The sequence below is a fragment of the Rhinoraja longicauda genome, chromosome 2 (genome assembly GCF_053455715.1).
Source record: "Rhinoraja longicauda isolate Sanriku21f chromosome 2, sRhiLon1.1, whole genome shotgun sequence".
In the NCBI taxonomy this organism is placed as follows: domain Eukaryota; kingdom Metazoa; phylum Chordata; class Chondrichthyes; order Rajiformes; family Arhynchobatidae; genus Rhinoraja; species Rhinoraja longicauda.
The window spans coordinates 115,701,864-115,722,081 of record NC_135954.1 but is presented as its reverse complement, the minus strand read 5'-3'; the positions used below and the strand labels follow the sequence as shown (position 1 = coordinate 115,722,081).

Sequence of the window (20,218 nt, the reverse complement as noted above, 5' to 3'; positions counted from 1 at the left end):
CTCTTAGTAATAAAAAAACCTCGTTACTTTTAATTTAGCAATCAACTGTGAGAGCAAAATATCCGTCCAATGATGAATTCTGGATTGAGAGTAAGTGGGGGTATTGATAGCAGCAGACGACAAACAAGGAATTTGTCTCACGTGTGAGATGTTCAGGAGGAGTGAGCGCTGTGGGATTGGACCTCGCTGGGTGATGTGGAACATCGATATCGAGAAAGAATCTATGAGCAAAACCCGTAACCCTAGGCCCTCGAGGGAAATGCGTTAATTTAAGCATTGACATCAGGAGATAATAATAATAATAAGTATCTGATGCCAGATTGGGACTAAGAGGGAAAGCCAGATTATCTAAATCACCTTGGAATCACAAGCTTCCTTTGAGTGGAAAGATAATTGGCACTTCATGGGCAGTGGTTGGCTCTGTACTCATTCATAGGTAGTATGGGAAGCGAAAGAGGGTTGATGAGATCAATCCTCCACTTGTATAAGGTAGGCCATACGTGTCGGGGATTGGCCCTTATCTGTGATCTAGTGCTAATAATAAGGGTTGGGATAGAGTGCTGCTTCGAATGTGATATCAAGGAGAGGCAATGACTGAAAACAGATGGGCAAATGACAGGGATAGATAGATGGAAACACGCCTTTCGGCCTATGTACCAACCCTGCTCAATTTGGCATTCTGCAGTTGTCCCTGATTGAAATGCTTAAATTGACGCATTTCCCTCAAGGGCTTCGTGTTACGGGTTCTTTCTCGTTATATTGGAATCGCCCCAGTTCAGGCCCTTCAGTCCGGTCAACATCCTTGTTTCAGCTTAATAGTGTATTTCTTATAGCAGCGTGACCAAATCTGAACATAATACTCAAAGTGCAATTTCAGCAAAGTCTCATAGAACTGCAACATAACTCCATTTGTAACTCCTGTCGTCAATGCCTTCACCGATAAAGTCGAGCGCCAAAAGCCTTACTCACTACTCTGTTCAGCTGTGATGTCACATTCAGGGGCCAATGGGTATTTGAACCATATCCCTCCAGATCCTTTACTGCAGGATGCCGAACGACCTCCGAGTACAGGTACCTAGTATAGGTACCAGACACGTGGCTGCAGGAGGATCGAGACTGGGAACTGAATATTCAGGGTTATACGTCCCGCAATAAGGATAGGCAGGTGGGCAGAAGCGGTGGGGTAGCTCTGTTGATGAGGGATGAAATTCAGTATATTGCGCGGGGTGACATCGGGACTGATGATGTAGAGTCGCTGTGGATAGAATTGAGGAATTGTAAAGGTAAGAAAATACTAATGGGAGTTATCTACGATGCCTCGGAGCGCCTGCAGAACAGTCTAATGGGAGAGGATGAGCAGGCAGACGTCGGTATGTAGATGGCCTGGGCATGTGCAGAACAAGTGAGGTGATTCAGTGGAATGAAAGTAAGGGGGTGACGGGGATTACCCTTGAGGGCAGACAATGGAAGTTGTCCACGTGGACGTCACTAAAGCTTTCGACAAATACGCAATAGTAAGCTGATCTGGAAGAATAAGGCACCTGCGATACTTTGGGTTGATCATAGAAGGCAGTGGATAGTGGTGGAGGGATGTTGCTTTAACTGGAGGTCTGTGACGAGTGCTCTTTTGAGTGATCAATATTGATTGTGCTCTATGTAAATTATTTGAAAGAAAATGCGCGTGGTTTGCAGACGACACCAACATTGATCTGCGCACAATGAGGAAGGTTGTCAAATGATTTAAAATAAATAGTGTGGGTGGAGACAAAATGGAAAGACAAGAATGCTAAAGGGAAAGATAGTACAGGAAAAGTTCAGAAGGACCCCAGAATTAACGGGGCGGAAAGCTCACGAAGGGATAGGAGAGTATGGCCAAGTGAAATAGGAATCGATGTGAAAAGTGAGATGGGTAATTGATTAAAATATATGAATGCGCGAAGTATAAGAAGTAATGTGGAGGAGCTTGAGGCTCAGTTAGAGATTGGTAGATACGACATTGTGGGGATTACAGAGACGTGGCTGCAGGAGGATCAGGCCTGGGAACTTAATTTTCAGGGTTATACATCCTATAGAAAGGACAGGCAGGTGGGCAGAGGAGGCGGGGTGGCTCTGTTGGTGAGGGGTGAAATTCAGTCCCTTGCGAGGGGTGACATAGGGACTGACGCTGTAGTCACTGTGGATAGGGTTGAGGAATATTAATGGCAAGAAGACACTCATTGGAGTTATCTACAGACCCCCAAACAGTAGACTGGATATAGGGTGCAAGTTGCAGCAGGAGTTAAAATTGGCATGTAACAAAGGTAATGCCACTGTGGTTATGGGTGATTTCAATATGCAGGTAGACTGGGAAAAGCTGGTTGGTTCCAGACCCAAAGAAAGGGAGTTTGTTGAGTGCATCCATGATGGATTATTAGAGCAGTTTGTACTGGAGCCAACCAGAGAGAAGGCAATTCTGGATTTAGTGTTGTCCAATGAACCAGATTTAATAAGGGAACTCAAGGTAAAGGAACCGCTAGGAGGTTGTGACCATAATATGATAAGCTTTAAACTGCAATTTGAGAGATAGAAGGATAAATCAGAAGTGTCAGTTTTGCAGTTGAACAAAGGGGACTATGAAGGAATGAGAGCGGAGCTGGCCAAGGTCGACTGGAAAAGGATCCTAGCAGGAATGACGGTGGAACAGCAATGGCAGGAATTTCTGGGCACAATCCAGAAGATGTAGGATCATTTCATTCCAAAGAGGAAGAAAGATTCTAAGGGGAGCAGGAGGCAAACGTGGCTGACAAGGGAAGTTAGGAATGGAATAAAATTAAAAGAAAAAATGTATATCATAGCAAAGAGTAGCGGGAAGCCAGAGGATTGGGAAAATTTCAAAGAACAACAGAAGGCAACAAAAAGCGCAATACGGGGTGAAAAGATGAAGTACGAGGGTAATCTGACCAAGAATATAAAGAAGGGTAGCAAAAGCTTAATTAGGTATGTTAAGAGAAAAAGATTAGTAAAGACAAACGTGGGTCCCTTGAAGGCAGAAATAGGTGAAATTGTTATGGGGAACAAGGAAATGGCAGAAGAATTGAACAGCTACTTCGGATCTGTCTTCACTCAGGAAGACACAAACAATCTCCCAGGTGTACTCAAGGGCAGAGGATCTAGGAAGACAGAGGAAATGGACCAGTTAGCCTGACATTGGTGGTGGGGAAGATGCTGGAGACAATTATTAAAGAAGTAATAACGGCGCATTTGGATTGCAGTAAAAGGATTGGTCCAAGTCAGCATGGATTTATGAAGGGGAATTCCTGCTTAACTAATCTTCTGTGATTTCTTGAGGATGTGACAAGTAAAATGGATGAAGGAGATCCGGTGGATGTATCTGGACTTTCAGGAAGCCTTTGATAAGGTCCCACACAGGAGATTAGTGGGTAAAATAAGATTACATGGTATTGAGGGTAGGGTATTAACACGGGTGGAGAATTGGTTGGCAGACAGGAAGCAAAGAGTAGGAATAAACGGGTCCTTTTCAGAATGGCAGGCAGTGGCGAGTGGAGTGCCGCAAAGCTCGGTGTTGGGGCCGCAACTACTTACAATACATATTAATGATTTGGATGATAGAATTAAAAGTAATGCTAGCAAATCTGCAGATGACACAAAGCTGGGTGGCAGTATGAACTGCGAAAAGGATGTTAGCGGGTTGCAGGGTGACTTGGACAGGTTGAGTGAGTGGGCCAATGCATGGCAGATGCAATATAATGTAAATAAATGTGGGGTTATCCACTTTGGCGGCAAAACAAGGAGGCAAATTAATATCTCAATGGTATCAGATAAGGTAAGGGGGAAGTGCAGCGAGACCTGGGTGTCCTTGTACACCAGTCACTGAAAGTAAACATTCAGGCACAGCAGGCAGTGAAGAAAGCTAATGGCATGTTGGCCTTCATAACGGGGGGATTTCAGTATATGAGTAAAGAGGTTCTTCTGCAGTTGTCTACATCAGGACTATTGTGTGCAGTTTTGGTCTCCTAATTTGAGGAAGGACATCGTTGCTATTGAGGCAGTGCAGCGTAGGTTCACGAGGTTAATGCCCCGAATGACGGGATTGCCATATGAGGAATGATTCGAAAGACTGGGCTTGTATTCACTGGAATTTAGATGGATGAGATGGAATCTTATAGAAACGTATCAAATTATAAAATTTCCTAGGATGGCAGGACTTTCATATAAAGAAAGACTGGATAGACTCGGTTTGTACTCGCTGGAATTTAGAAGATTGAGAGGGGATCTTATAGAAACTTAGAAAATTCTTAAGGGGTTGGACAGGCTAGATGCAGGAAGATTGTTCCCGATATTGGGGAAGTCCATAACAAGGCGTCACAGTTTAAGGATAAGGGGGAAGTCTTTTAGGACCGAGATGAGAAAGTGGTGAATCTGTGGAATTCTCTGCCACAGAACGTAGTTGAGGCCAGTTCATTGGCTATATTTACCGTGTCTATATATATACGACCTTTACCGTGTCGTATCTCCGTTCGCGCTACGGCCTAACATCGTGGATTCGGCGGCCTCCAGCTGGGATCGACCTTGAAGACTCCGGTCGCAGGGCCTGGACTTACCATCTCGGAGGCCTCGGCCGTGGGCCCTGCAGACCGCAACATCGGGAGTTCGCAGGTCCCTGGCTGGCGACCGGCTTTTGGGAGCTCCAGCCGTAGCAGCTTCGACCGCCCCGAAGCGCGAGGTATGATCAACCCGCCCGCAGGCCCTTCATCACCCTGCGTGGCTCGGCCGCAGCACTTTACATCGCCCGGTGGGGGCTCAGGACTTTCATCGCCCTGCGTGGCTCGGCCACAGCACTTTCCATCGCCCGGTGGGGGCTCAGGACTTTCATCGGCCTGCTCGGCTCGGCCCTGGGACTTTCCATCGCCCGGTGGGGGCTTCAAAAAGTTGGGAGCCTCGATCACCTCGTGGCACCACGGGAGAAGAATGAGGAGGAGATAAGACTTTGCCTTCCATCACAGTGAGGGTATGCCTAGAGCAATCACTGTGATGGCTGTTTTGTGTAAAAAATTATATCTGTGTGTCTTGTGCTTTTTAATGTCTACTGCCGGACCCTGACGTGAGAGGACGCAGGCGTTGAGTATTCGCCGCTTTTCCGTCAGGATAGTTTGTCTGTTTGTTTCTATGTGAATTGTTTTTGTAAAGCGCTTTGAGCATGTGATAAGGCGCTATATAAAATAAATGGATTATTATTATTATTATTATATTTAAGAGGGAGTTAAATGTGGCCCTTGTGGCTAAAGGGATCAGGTGGTAAGGAGAGAAGGCAGGTACCGGATACTGAGTTGAATGATCAGCCATGATCATATTGAATGGCGGTGCAGGCTCGAAGGGCCGAATGGCCTACTCCTGCACCTATTTTCTATGTTTCTATGTTTCTATGAGGGGGGAATTCGTTGAAACTTATCGAATAGTGATGGGCCTGGTAAACGTGGTTGTGGAGACGGAGTTTCAGCTGGGGGGAAAGTCTAGGACTAGAAGCTATTCCCTCAGAATTAAAGTGTTTTCCTTTAGGAAAGAGATGAGATGGAATTTATTTAGTCAGAGGGTGGCGAATCTGTGGAATTCATTGCCAAAGAACGCTGTGGAAGCCGCAATGTTATATTTTACCGCAGAAATAGATAGATACCCCATGACAGGTGTCAGGGGCTATGTACAGTTTAGTTTGGAGATACAGCACGGAAACAGTTCCTTCGGTCCACCGAGGCAGCGACCAGCGATTGCTAACGATACACTAACACAATCATAACATTTACAATTTACAATTTTCCGAACCCAATTAACCAACAAATCTGTACGTCGATGGAATGTGGGAGGAAACATGAGCACCCGGAGGAAAACCCACGCGGTCATAGGGAGAACGTACAAACACCGTACAGACAGCACCCGTAGTCAGGATCGAACGCGGGTCTCTGGTGCTGTCAGGCAGCAACTCTGCCGCTGCGCCGTAGTGCCACCTCAAAGTTAAGAGGGAACAATGGAAATATCTATCAGCCATGGTTGAATGACGGAGTAGGCTTGATGGGCCGAATGGTCCAATTCAGTTCATATCACATCTGACGATGAACGTCATTAAAATGTTAAAATATTATATTTGTAAAGAACTGAGGTTTGGGATAAATGCATGTATCAGCGGGCAAACTCAAGCATGTAATATTGAGTAGGAACATAACTACAGATGCTGGTACAAATCGAAGGTATCACAAAATGCTAGAGTAACTCAGCAGGTCAGGCAGCATCTCTGGAGAGAAGGAATGGGTGACGTTTGGGGTTGAAACACTTCTTCAGACTGAAGAAGGGTCTCGACCCGAAACGTCACCAATTCCTTCTCTCCAGAGATGCTCCCTGACCTGCTGAGTTACTCCAGCATTTTGTGATACCATGTAATATTGAGGGTAACTGGCTGGAGATAATGGAAAACATAACGAGGGTCAATGTAATGTCGAAGCCTTGACAATTTATATTAATTTAATTTCAGATTCTCTTGGAAAAAAAGGAACTGGGGAACAAGGTTCGTGTAAAACAACTTCTAACGGTTTGAGCATGAGTCATAGTCATAGAGTCATAGAGTCCTACAGCACAGAAAGAGGCAGAAGCGGTGGGGTAGCTCTGTTGATGAGGGATGAAATTCAGTGCCTTGCCAGGGGTGACATCGGGACTGACTATGTAGCGTCGCTGTGGATAGAATTGAGGAATTGTAAAGGTAAGAAGATACTAATGGGAGTTATCTACAGACCTCCAAACAGTAGCCAGTATAGGGTGTAATTTGCAGCAGGAGTTAAAGCTGGCATGTAACAAAGGTAACGCCACTGTGGTTATGGGAGATTTCAATATGCAAGTACACTGGGAGAAAAGTCAGGTTGGTTCTGGGCCCCAAGAAAATGAGTTTGTAGAGTGTCTCCGAGATGGATGGTGAGAGAGGTTTGTGCTGGAGCATACCAGAGAGAAAGCAATTCTGGATTTAGTGTTGTCCAATGAACCAGAGTGGAATCAAGGTAAAGGAACCGCTCAGAGATGGTGACCATAATATGAAGTTTTAATCTACAATTGGAGAGGGAGAAGGTTAAACCAGAAATGTCAGTGTTGCAGTTGAATAAAGGGGACTATAAAGGCATGAGACAGGAGCTGGCCAAGGTCGACTGAAAAAGGATCCTAGCAGGAATGTCGGCGGAACAGCAATGGCAGGAATTTCTGGGCATAATCCAGGAGGTGCAGGATCATTTAATTTCAAAGAGGAAGAAAGATTCTAAAGGAAAGCAAGAGGCAACCGTGGCTGATAAGGAAAGTTAGGGATGGACTAAAACTGAAATAAAAGATGTATAACATAGCAAAGAGTAACGGGAGGCCAGGGGGTTGGAAATCGTTCAAACGACAACAGGGGGTAACAAAAGGGGCAATACGGGTAAAAAGGTGAAGTATGAGGGTAAGCTGGCCAAGAATATAAACAAGGATTGTAAAAGCTTATTTGGGTATGTTAAGAGAAAAAGATTAGCAAAGACAAATGTGGGTCCCTTGCAGGCAGAAACGGGTGAAATTATTATGGGTAACAAGGAAATGGCAGAAGAGTTGAACAGGTACTTCAGTTCTGTCTTCAGTCAGGAAGGCACAAACAATCTCCCAGATGCACTAGAGGACATAGCAACCCAGGAGACAGAGGAACTGAAAGAAATTTGCGTAGGCGAGAAATAGTATTGGGGACACTGATGGGACTGAAGATTGATAAATCCCCAGGGCCCTGATGGTCTGCATCCTAGGATACTCAGGGAGGTGGCTCTAGAAATAGTGGACGCATTGGTGATCATTTTCCAACGTTGTATAGATTTTGGATCAGTTCCTGTGGATTGGAGGATAGCTAATGTTATCCCACTTTTCAAGAAAGGAGCGAGGGAGAAAACGGGGAATTATAGATCAATTAGCCTGACATCGGTGGTGGGAAAGATGCTGGAGTCAATTATTAAAGAGGTAATAACGGCGCCTTTGGATAGCAGATTCCCAGGTATTCCTGGGAATAATGCAGAAGTTGCAGGATCAATTTATTCCAAAGAGGAGGAAAGATTCTAAGGGGAGTAAGAGGCACCCGTGGCTGACAAGGGAAGTCAAGGACAACATAAAAATAAAAGGGAAGAAGTATAACATACCAAAGAAGAGTGGGAAGCCAGAGGATTGGGACTCTTTTAAAGAGCAACAGAAGATAACTAAAAAGGCAATACGGGGAGAAAAGATGAGGTACGAGGGTAAACTAGCCAATAATATAAAGGAGGATAGTAAAAGCTTTTTTAGGTATGTGAAGAGGAAAAAAATAGTCAAGGCAAATGTGGGTCCCTTGAAGACAGAAGCAGGGGAATTTATTATGGGGAACAAGGAAATGGCAGAAGAGTTGAACCGGTACTTTGGATCTGTCTTCACTGAGGAGGATACAAACAATCTCCCAGATGTTCTTGTGGCCAGAGATCCTAGGGTGAAAGAGGAACTGGAGGAAATCCACATTAGGCAGGAAAAAGTTTTGGGTAGACTGATGGGACTCAAGGCTGATAAATCCCCAGGGCCTGATGGTCTGCATCCCAGGGTGCTTAAGGAGGTGGCTCTAGAAATTGTGGACGCATTAGTGATTATTTTCCAATGTTCTATAGATTCCGGGTCAGTTCCTGTGGATTGGAGGGTAGCTAATGTTATCCCACTTTTCAAGAAAGGAGGGAGAGAGAAAACGGGAAATTATAGACCAGTTAGTCTGACATCAGTGGTGGGGAAGATGCTGGAGTCAATTATAAAAGACGAAATTGCGGAGCATTTGGATCGCAGTAACAGGATCGTTCCGAGTCAGCATGGATTTACGAAGGGGAAATCCTGCTTGACTAATCTACTGGAATTTTTTGAGGATGTAACTAGGAAAATTGACAGGGGAGAGCCGGTGGATGTGGTGTACCTCGACTTTCAGAAAGCCTTCGACAAGGTCCCACATAGGAGAATGGCGGGCAAAATTAGAGCACATGGTATTGGAGGTAGGGTACTGACATGGATAGAAAGTTGGTTGACAGACAGAAAGCAAAGAGTGGGGATAAATGGGTCCCTTTCAGAATGGCAGGCAGTGACTAGTGGGGTACCGCAAGGCTCGGTGTTGGGACCGCAGCTATTTACAATATACATCAATGACTTGGATGAAGGGATTAAAAGTACCATTAGCAAATTTGCCGATGATACAAAGCTAGGTGGCAGTGTGAACTGTGAGGAAGGTGCTATGAGGTTGCAGGGTGACTTGGACAGGTTGTGTGAGTGGGCGGATGCATGGCAGATGCAGTTTAAAGTGGATAAGTGTGAGGTTATCCACTTTGGTGGTAAGAATAGGAAGGCAGATTAATATTTGAATGGTGTCAAGTTAGGAAAAGGGGACGTACAACGTGATCTGGGTGTCTTAGTGCATCAGTCACTGAAAGGAAGCATGCAGATACAGCAGGCAGTGAAGAAAGCCAATGGAATGTTGCCATTCATAACGAGAGGAGTTGAGTATAGGAGCAAAGAGGTCATTCTGCAGTGGTACAGGGCCCTAGTGAGACCGCACCTGGAGTACTGTGTGCAGTTTTGGTCTCCAAATTTGAGGAAGGATATTCTTGCTATTGAGGGCGTGCAACGTAGGTTTACTAGGTTAATTCCCGGAATGGCGGGACTGTCATATGTTGAAAGACTAGAGCGACTAGGTTTGTATACACCGGAATTTAGAAGGATGAGAGGGGATCTTATCGAAACGTATAAGATTATTAAGGGGTTGGACATGTTAGAGGCAGGAAACATGTTCCCAATGTTGGGGGAGTCCAGAACCAGGGGCCACAGTTTAAGAATAAGGGGTAGGCCATTTAGAACAGAGATAAGGAAACACTTTTTTAGTCAGAGAGTTGTGAATCTGTGGAATTCTCTGCCTCAGAGGGCAGTGGAGGCCAATTCTCTGAATACATTCAAGAGAGAGCTAGATAGAGCTCTTAAGGATAGCGGAGTCATGGGGTATGGGGAGAAAGCAGGAACGGGGTACTGATTGAGAATGATCAGCCATAATCTCATTGAATGGCGGTGCTGGCTTGAAGGGCCGAATGGCCTACTCCTGCACCTATTGCCTATTGTCTATTGTCTAAAAGGATAAGTCCAAGTCAGCACGGCTTTATGAAGGGGGAATCCTGCTTGACTCATCTTCTGGATTTTCTTGAGGATGTGACAAGTATAATGAAGGAAGGAGAGCCAATGGATTTCGTGTAACTGGACTTTCAGAAAGCCTTTGATAAGATCCCACACAGGAGATTAGTGGGCAAAATTAGAGCAGATGGTACTGGGCATAGGGTATTGACATGGATAGTGAATTGGTTGGCTGAAAAGAAGCAAAGAGTAGGAGTAAACGGGTCCCGATAGAGGCCAGCGCGAAATGCTTTCCTCACTACTCTGTTCATCTGTGATGTCACATTCAGGGGCCAGTTTGTATTTGAACCATATCGCCCCAGATCCTTTACAGCAGGATGTCGAACGAGCACCGAGTACAAGTACCTCGGTCCGTGAAAGGGGCATCAGAGTGATCAATGTAGTGAAGAAGGCTCTTGGTATGCTCCTCTTTCTCGGTGGAGGGATTGACGATAGGAATTGCAACTGGAGTTATACTGCCGTTCTAGAAGACCTTACTGGGATTGCACTAGGTGTGTTTTGGGCCACCAAAATCCCATTAAGCTGGAGAAGTGCGAAGAACATTTATGTGGATGATACCAATACCCGAAGTCCTTAGTTATAGGGAAAAGTTAAGCAGGTTAGGACATTATTCCTTGCAATGCAAGAGGCCGAGGGATGACCTGATGAAGTTCTAGCAAGAGGCAAGGTGGATGGAGGAGTAGTCCAGATAACTGTGGGAGTAGACTGTGGGAATTATAGTAGACATCGGTCGATAATCTGTCCCCTGTGATGGGGACAAAGATATGGAGAAAGGAAAGAAAGGTGTCGGAGATAGTCCAAGGGCGGGGTGGTAGAGCTGATGAAATCAACGAGTTCTGTATGGGTGCAGGGGGCAAAGCTGAAGCAATGGAAAAGACGGAGAAAGAAGTGGGGAGTTGTGCTAGCGTTCATTTGGAATAAGAACTATTCAGCGTCGTCAAACAAAAGGGCAGGCATAGCTGGGGCGCATGGCAGCACCTTGGACTAAATGAATGTGAGAGGAGTCACGTTGTTGACGGTGGGGACAGATTCTACCAGGCAGGGAGAGTGTTGGTTGAGGGGATCTTGAAAAGGTTGATTGGGGGAGTTTGTTTGCGGGTGAAGGAACACCAGGCAAGTGGGAAGGTCCAGAAAGAGAGAAAGGAAGTGTTGTGTCCTCACATGTTCCTATTAGAGTGAAGGGCAAGGCATGCAGGAGGACGGAACCCTCCATGATGAACAAGTGGTGGGGTTCTCGTCAGGGAAGAAAGTCAAGGGTGTTTTTTCCCACACCGGCCGAAGGATCTGTTTCCGAACTGTATGACTCTATGACTCTATCTTGGTCAGCATTGGTGAGTTGTGCTGAAGGGCCTGTTTCAGTGTTGTGTGACTATCTTCGTCAGCATGGGAAGGTTGGGCCGAAGGGCCTGTTCCCGTGCCGTATGATTATATGACTGCATCTCACAGAATAGATGACACTTGCTCTTTCTGTGACAATTATCTCATCAAAAACTCTCTGTCACAGAAGGAGAAATCCTTTGCGTTCCAGTTTTTGTAAAACTATTGTTATTCAAAGAAAAGCAAGCGCATTTGGAACATGAATATTGGAACATTTCCTATATAGAAACATAGAAACATAGATATCTAAACAATTATACAACCATTTGTACGCAATCCATTAAATCCCGAGAGGCTGCTGAAATATGGTGAGCGAAATGTGAGACTGTCATATGAGGAAAGATTGGAAAGACTGGGCTTGTATTCACTGGAGTTTAGAAAGATAAGAGCGGACCTTATGGAGACGTATAAAATTATAAAAGGACTGGACAAGCTAGATGCAGAAAAAATCTTCCCAACGTTGCGGGAGCCCAGAGCCAGGGGCCACAGTCTAAGAATAAAGGGGAGGCCACTTAAAACTGAGGTAAAAAAAACATTTTCAGCCAGAGAGTTGTGAATTTGTGGAATTCTTTGCCACAGAAGGCAATGGAGGCCAATTCACTGGATGAATTAAAAAAGATTTGAATAGAGCTCCAGGGGCTAGTGGAATCAAGGGATATGGGGAGAAGGCAGGCACGGGTTACTGATTGTAGATGATCAGCCATGGTCACAATGAATGGCGGTGCTGGCTCGAAGGGTCGAATGGCCTCCTCTTGCACCTATTGTCCACGTTTCTATGTTTCTATGAAATACTATTCTAAATTGAGCACCAGACAATTCTTTTAGCCTTGGAGGGTTTGTGACAGTATTGAGAGAGCACCGCGCTGTGGGAGGGTCGGTGAGGCAGCGCCACAATGTGGGAGGGGCGGTGAGGGAGCGACGCGTTTTGTGAGGGGCGGTGAGGGAGCGTCGCACTGTGGGAGGGACGGTGAGAGCGCCACAATGTGGGAGGGGTGGTGAGAGAGCGCCGCGTTGTGTGAGGGGCGGTGAGAGCGCCACAATGTGGGCGGGGCAGCACTGAGGCAACGTCGTACTGTGGGAGGGGCGGTAAGGGAGCGCCGTGCCGTGGGAGCAGCTGTACTGAGGGAGCGCCGCACTGTGGGAGTGGCGGTGACGGAGCGTCGCACTGTGGGAGGGACGATGAGGGAGCAGACGGTTGACACAGCATCTCTGAAGGGAAAATGGATGGGCGACGTTTCGGATCGGGACGTCTGACACAGTTTGATTTGTACCCAGGGACCAGCGAGATGATGCGAGAGTGGGAAGGGGACGGGACGGGACGGGGGTGGGGGAAATCAGTGGATTAAAGGAGGAACAGATCGGTTATGATATGCCTTTTTTGTACAAAAACGTCTGTAATGGAGATAGAATTCGGGGATAGGGCCAGTATGCGCCTAGAAAAGGAATCGTTCAACGTATCCGACAAAGAGGAAGGCATAGCATGGTACCCATAGCTACACCTTGGACTTGGAGGAAGTGGAAGGAGTCGAAGGAGAAGTTGTTAAGGGTGAGGACCAACTCCACTAGACGGACGAGAGTGAGAGAAGATGGAAATTGGCTGCTTCTGCCGCCGAGGAGGAAACGGAGGGCTTAAAGGCCGTCTTAGTGGGGGGCGGAGGTATAGAGTGACTGAATGTACATAGGAAGGAGTAGGGAGTGGGGGCTCGGAAAGCGGACGTCATTAAAAGATGAAGGGCCTGAGAGGTATCTTGGGCATAGGTCGCGAGAGATTGGACCAGGAGGGGTAGGATGTAGTCGAGATAGTGAAAAAGCAGTTCGGTGGGACAAGAACGGGCAGAAACATGGGTGTGCCAGGATAGTCCTGTTGATGGATTTTGGGGAGAAGGTGGGGCTGGGGAACGATAAGATTGGAGGCAGTGGAGGGCAAACAGCCGCAAGTGATAAAATCAGAGGTGCAACGAGATCTGGGTGTGCTTGTACATCAGTCACTGAAAGTAAGCATGCAGGTACAGCAGGCAGTAAAGAAAGCTAATGACATGTTGGTCTCCATTGCGAGATGATTTTAGTTTAGTAACAAGGAGGTAGTCCTGCAGTTGTACAGCGCCCTGACGAGACCACACCTGGCGTATTGTGCGCAATTTTGGTCTCCTAATTTGAGGAAGGACATTATTGCTTTTGATGGAGTGCAGCATACCTTCCTTGCTCACCCACGCTCTTAAGTCATATCTCACCAACACAGAACTCTACAACACCCCCCTCCTCCCTCCCCCGTTCATTCCACTTCTGGCTAGCACGCGGTAATCGATACACCAGCAATTTACTCAAAGCGCTGTTCGGTCATTTCCCGATTCTCTTTAAATTTTACATGATTGACAACCAAAGCTCCAAATAACAAACGCATCTACCCACAATCTCTGTGCGCGAGACTCTTGTGTCCCGCCCATCTCACGTGTCAGATTAAAGGCGCGGTTTTTTTTAAACTTTAAAATGTGAATAACTTAAAAAATATAAGACTAATTTTAATGAAATTTCATTAGCACCAAAGGGACGACGGTGAGTAAGGTGGACCTAAAATTGTCGCCGAGTCGTGTACCGTTTTGGCTCTAGTTCAGGAACAAACAAACAAACAAACGGGGGTTTTAGTATATAGATATACAATTCTTAAAGGATTGGATAGGCTAGATGCAGGAAAAAATATTCAACATGTTGGGGGAGTCCAGAACCACGGGTCACAGTTTAGGAATAAGGGGTAAGGCATTTAGGACTGAAATGAGGTTAAACTTTTTCACCCAGAGAGTTGTGAATCCGTGGAATTCTCTGCCACTGAAGGCAGTGGAGGCCAATTAACTGGATGTTTTCAAGAGAGAGTTAGATTTAGCTGTTAGGGCTAACAGAATCAAGGGTTGGGGGGGGAGCAGGAACGGGGTACTGATTTTAGACGATCAGCCATTATCATATTGAATGGCGGTGCTGGCTCGAAGGGCCTCCTCCTGCACCTATTTTTAAAATGTTGTCTATGTCTGTTAGATTATGGCCTGGTGTTCATCTGTGGGGTCATGGTCCAAGGATAAATAGAAGGAGGTGTCTGAGAGTTGTCGCCTGGCCTCAGCCCGGCAGAGGTCAGCTCGCCAGACTACCAGGCCACCTCCCTTGTTGGCGGATTTAATGATTATATCAGGGTTGCTGCAGAATGAGGGGTGGACTGTACGTTCAGAGGGGTGAGGTTAGAGTAGGTGTGGGGGGTGGAAAATTTGAGACGTTTGACATCAGCAGTTAGAAATGAAGAGGTCTAAAGAGGGTAGAAGGCCGTGTGTGGGAGTCCAAAGGGAGGGAGACCGGTGCAGATGGGAGTGGTTTGGAGGAACGCAAATTCGATTATCAACATCTCATATTTCGCTTGGGCTGTTTATAATCCAATGATATGATTATTGATTTCTCTAAATTCAAGTAACCCATTCATTCCCTCTCTCTCCATCCCTCCCCCACGCAAGTCGCACCAGCTTCTCGTTCTCTCCCAAAAAACAGCTAACAATGGCCCCTTTCCTTTATCATCGTTACTTTTTTGCATATCTTTTATTCATCTGTTCTATATCTCTCCACATCACCGTCTATATCTCTTGTTTCCCTTTCCCCTGACTCTCGTCTGAAGAAGCGTCTCGACCCGAAACGTCACCCATTCCTCCTCTCCAGAGATGCTGCCTGTCCCGCTGAGTTATTCCAGCGTTTTATGTCTACCTTCTGCCGTCTAAACCTTTCCTATCTATACCGGTATAATTGTCTTTCAAATCTATCCGCTTGTGCATCTTCTTTCGGTAACTTGATCCAGGTATGGCTATCCCATGAGTGAAAAAAGGTGCCTTGAAGTCCCTCTTAAATCTCTCGCCTCTCATCTTATGCTCCCTAGTTTTAGAATCCTCTACTATGGGAAAACGCAACGATCATACACTTTATTCATGCCCCTTGTGATCTTGTACAACTCACCCCTCAACCATCTCAAGAGTAAAGAAAAAGTCCCAACCTGTTCAAATCCTCGTAATAATTCAATCCCACAAGCTCAGGCAACATCCTGGCGAATCCCTTCTGCACCATTCCCAACTTAATGACCCCTTCCTGTAACTGGGTGACCAGAACTGCACACAGTACCTTAAGTGTGGCTTCACCAGCGACTTGTACAGCTGCCTCATAATGTTTTGTGATCAGTACCCTTCCTAGTGAAGGTAAGTATGCCTTGCGCATTCTGCACCATACTGTCCATCTGATTCGCCAGTTTTGGGGGAAATAGTTTAATCGCCATGTACCGGTATCAGAACAATGCAGTTCTAACTTGTTGCAGTTTAACATGCCCATAAGCGCAATATCAAGCTAATAAATACGCAATATTCAAGAATACTATGAATTATAATCAATAAAACTAGGTACCCATAATGGTGCAAACTCAAACTCTGTAGTGCAACCAAAGACACAGTCAATTGGAGATCATATTTGCTGAGGTTAGTGTTGTGCAGTCTGATGGTTGCTGGGAAGAAGCTGTTCTTGAGACTGGCAGTCACGGTTTTCAGATTCTTGGTAGCAGCGGAAAAGGGGCAACGTTTTCAATCAAAGGATAGTCGGTATCTGGAACAAGCTGCCAGAGGAAGCTGTTAAAGCCGATACAATAACACGTGAAAAATACATGTTGACAGATATATATGCAGCAGGAAGCGTTTAGCAGGATATCGACCAAATGTAGGAAAAATTGACTATTTCATTATGCCAATTTGGCCAGCAGGAACATGGAGGGCCGCATGGCCTGCATGGTCCGTCTGTACAGCTCTAAGACACCGTGAGCTGGGTCCTGCCTATGCCCTGCCTGTCCCCGGCACCGTCCCGTTCTGTGAGATGTTGACACTCACCGCCCGCGGCCGCTTCCCCTGTTCCCAGCTCCGACCACTCGCGACTTGTGTTTGCAGGGAACGTGGCGATCCGGGGAAACGCCACCCAGTCGAGCACGTACGGGACGGGCAGGCGCACCAAGCCATCGACCGGAACAGGAACGCCTTCTACCACAACAAATCGTGCACTCACACCATGACGGAAATGCGGCCCTGGTGGGCGTAGACCTGTTCTCCGAGGAGAATGTGCTGTCCGTGAAGATCACCAACCGGGTTGACTGCTGCTGGAAACGATTCAAAAACGTTACGGTCCATGTCGGCACCTCCTTCCATGACAACGGCTCCAACAACCCCGTGTAAGTGTGGGCGGGAAGAGAGGGTCGAGTTCAGGGTCACAGGGCAAGTTCCTGCTCATTCACATCCCAGCGACGGCAGTGCTCCGGGAGAGTCTGGATGGGGGACGGGTGGTACAGTTCATTCTTCCCACAGCATGGATATAGGCCATTCGGCCCACCCTTTCCATGCCCGCCTTCGCGTAACCGACCAAACGAATCCCCTTCCGCTTCACAAACCTATTTTGGATTACCGTTGTGTGGTCACCGCTCAGCCTGCTAAGTTTCTGGGAGGGGGCGGGGGAAACCAGCTTATCCAGCCTCTTCTTGTAGCTCAAATCTTCCATTTCCCAATTTGTTTTTCACACGCCTTCCAATTTAATGGCGTCGTTCCTCTAGCTGATGAACAGAACTGTACACAGCTCCCAGTGCGGTCTCACCCACGCCTTGTAGAACTGCAACATAATATTCCAACGTCTGTCCTCAATACTCTGACTCAGGAAGGCAAGCGTGCCAAATGTCTTCTTCATCACACTGTCTTCTTCGTCACCACTTTCATGGACTCTGTACCCAAACTCCATAGGTCTCTCTCTCTCTGTCTATAACACTCTCAAGGCCCTGCCATTTACTGTGTTAATTCTGCCCGAATTTACCCTACCAAAATGCAATAGGTCGCACTTGTCTGATTTAAACTACACCTCCCATTCATATTAAATCATTGAACAAGTTGATCAACATCCAGCACTTTCCACTGTACCGCCAACTGTTGTGTCATCTGCAAAACCTTTCCCCTTGTCGCCAATATCCACAGCTAAATCATGAATGTAAATGATGCACAGCAGCGGACCCAGCACTGATCCCTGTGACACACCACTTGTTGCAGCCGCCAGACTGAAATACAACCTTCTGTCTCCTATCCTCACGCCAATTGTGAATCCAGTTGCCAGCTCTCCCTGCATGCCATGTGTTCTTTCCACACCAACCGACCACGTAGGACCTTGTCAAAGTTCTTGTTGAAGTCCAGCATCCCTGACTCACTGGACCCACATCAATTTGCATACAGGGCAAATAGATCCACAGAGGACGCCATCTCTCTGGCTCTTCACACTGTCCTGACTCACCTAGAGAGACAGGGCACGTACGTGAGGATGCTATTCATAGACTATAGCTCCGCCTTCAACACGGTCATCCCCACCAAGCTCATCACCAAACTCCACCAGCTAGGCCTCAGCTCGTCATTATGTGACTGGATCCTGGACTTCCTGCTGGAACGACCGCAGGCAGTGAGAATGGGCCCGCACCTGTCCTCCACTATCACCCTGAGTACCGGCACACCACAGGGCTGTGTTCTGAGCCCCATGCTCTACTCCCTCTTCACACATGACTGTGTTCCTGCATTCGACACCAACACCATTGTCAAGTTTGCAGATGACACAACGGTGATCGGGCTGATCACCAACGGGGATGAAACAAACTATAGAGCGGAGGTGCAGAACCTGGCGGACTGGTGCTCGGATAAAAACCTGTCCCTAAATACCACCAAGACCAAGGAGCTGATCATCAACTTCCGTAAGTCACATAACGGGGAATATGTCCCGATCTCTATCAACGGGGACAGTGTGGAGAGAGTGTCCAGCTTCAAGTTTCTGGGCACTCACATTTCGGAGGACCTAACATGGTCCAATAACACTGCTGCGCTGGTCAAGAAGGCACAACAAAGACTGAACTACTTAAGAACACTGAAAAAGTCTGGTCGACCCCAACAGCTACTGACGACCTTCTACCGCTGCACCATAGAGAGCATCCTAACGCATGGCATCCCTGTGTGGTACCTCAGCTGCACGGAGGCAGAAAGGAAAGCTCTACAGCGGGTAGTCCATAGAGCTCAGAGGGCCATCGGAACACAGCTACCAGACTTGGAGGGCATCTACAACACACGATGCCTCAGAAAAGCCATCAGCATCCACAAAGACTCTTCACACCCCTGCAACAGTCTGTTCGAACTCCTTCCATCGGGCAGACGATACAAGGCCTTCTACGCCCGCACCTCCAGACTCAGGAACAGCTTCATCCCCAGGGCCATAGCTGCTATGAACCGGTCCTGCTGAGCCGGATGGCCACAACGCATAGATCAACTTGCACTTTACCCTGTCCAAAACTGTTACAACTGTTTCGTTTCGTTGGGTTGCTGCTGTCTAAATTACTTAAATTATTGCATCGTATGGGAGGCGCATTCCCAATCTCGTTGTACCCCTGGGTACAATGACAATAAAGATATATTGTATTGTATTGTATTGTATTGTATTGCATTGTATTGTATGTCGACAATCTCTAACGCCCTGTCCCGTCAATCTTGGTCACCGCTTCAAAAAATCTCAAACAAATTGGCGAGACACGATTTCCCACACACGAATCCATGCTGACTATTCTTAATCAGATCCTGCCTCTACAAATGCTGTTATGTCCCGTGTCTCTGAATCCAATTCCAGAACCCATCCACGATGATTAATGTCACTCTCACTGGTCTGCAGCCTTTTCTTTGCAGTCTTTCTTAACTTTCTTATTGCAGTCTTTCATAACATGTAACAAGGTAGATTGGAAGATCCGGATCGACCCTTAGCGAATACGAAGTCTATTAATGCCTTCGTGAATGGTGGGTGACATGTGTGAAGTCGGTGGCCTCTGTAGATGACGAATGTACGTGGGATGGGGGAACACGTGTGTGTGGGAGGGAGCCTTCGTGGGGTACCTGTGCGTAGGAACTCTGTAATTGGGCTGCCGGTGGGTCCAGCGCGTCCCGCTAACCCTCCCCGGTAGTTGCCGCCACCCACCCGAGGCCGAGGCTGTGACCACCGCCACTTGATTAACATGTGGCTTCTTCTCCCTTCCAGCTGCGGGGTGATTGAGCGGCTGGGAGCCGGTCGCACCGCCGTGCTCAACTGTCACGGGGTGGCCGGGCGCTTTGTCAACGTGGTGATGGCGGACGAAGGCATCCTGACCCTGTGCGAGGTCGAGATTTAAGTGAAACGCTAAGACCGAGGGCGCCGCTCAATAAAAATGTGAAGCATCCACCATGTTCTGTGCCCGTCTCTTGATTCACGACTCCGCGCCCCACCGGGATATAAAGTCATAGCGAAAGCAGACATAAAAACACCGGAGTAACCAGCATCTCTGAAGATGCGTCCCGAACTGAGACGTCACGTATTCCTTTACTCCACAGATGCTGCCTGACCCGCTGAGTTACTCCAACATTTTGTTTCTGTCTTCCGTTTAAACAAGCTCTGCAGTTCCTCCCTACACTTAGAGTCATACAGTAATACAGCGTGGAAACAGGCCCTTCGGCCCAACATGCCCATACCGATCAACATGTCCCACCTGCCTGCGCTTGGTCCATATTCATCCAAACCTGTCCTAAAC

The 20,218-nt window shown here is 47.1% G+C and overlaps 1 protein-coding gene across 1 annotated transcript; it reads left to right on the top strand.

Annotated features, from left to right (window-relative positions):
- Nucleotides 1–1,297: 1,297 nt before the first annotated feature.
- On the top strand, nucleotides 1,298–19,822 carry LOC144607501 (fucolectin-like). Its single transcript, XM_078424390.1, is given in 6 exon segments — nucleotides 1,298–1,370; nucleotides 10,491–10,619; nucleotides 16,548–16,586; nucleotides 16,589–16,687; nucleotides 16,690–16,825; nucleotides 19,693–19,822. Coding segments are annotated over 6 exon segments (606 nt in total).
- The last annotated feature ends 396 nt before the right edge of the window (nucleotides 19,823–20,218 follow it).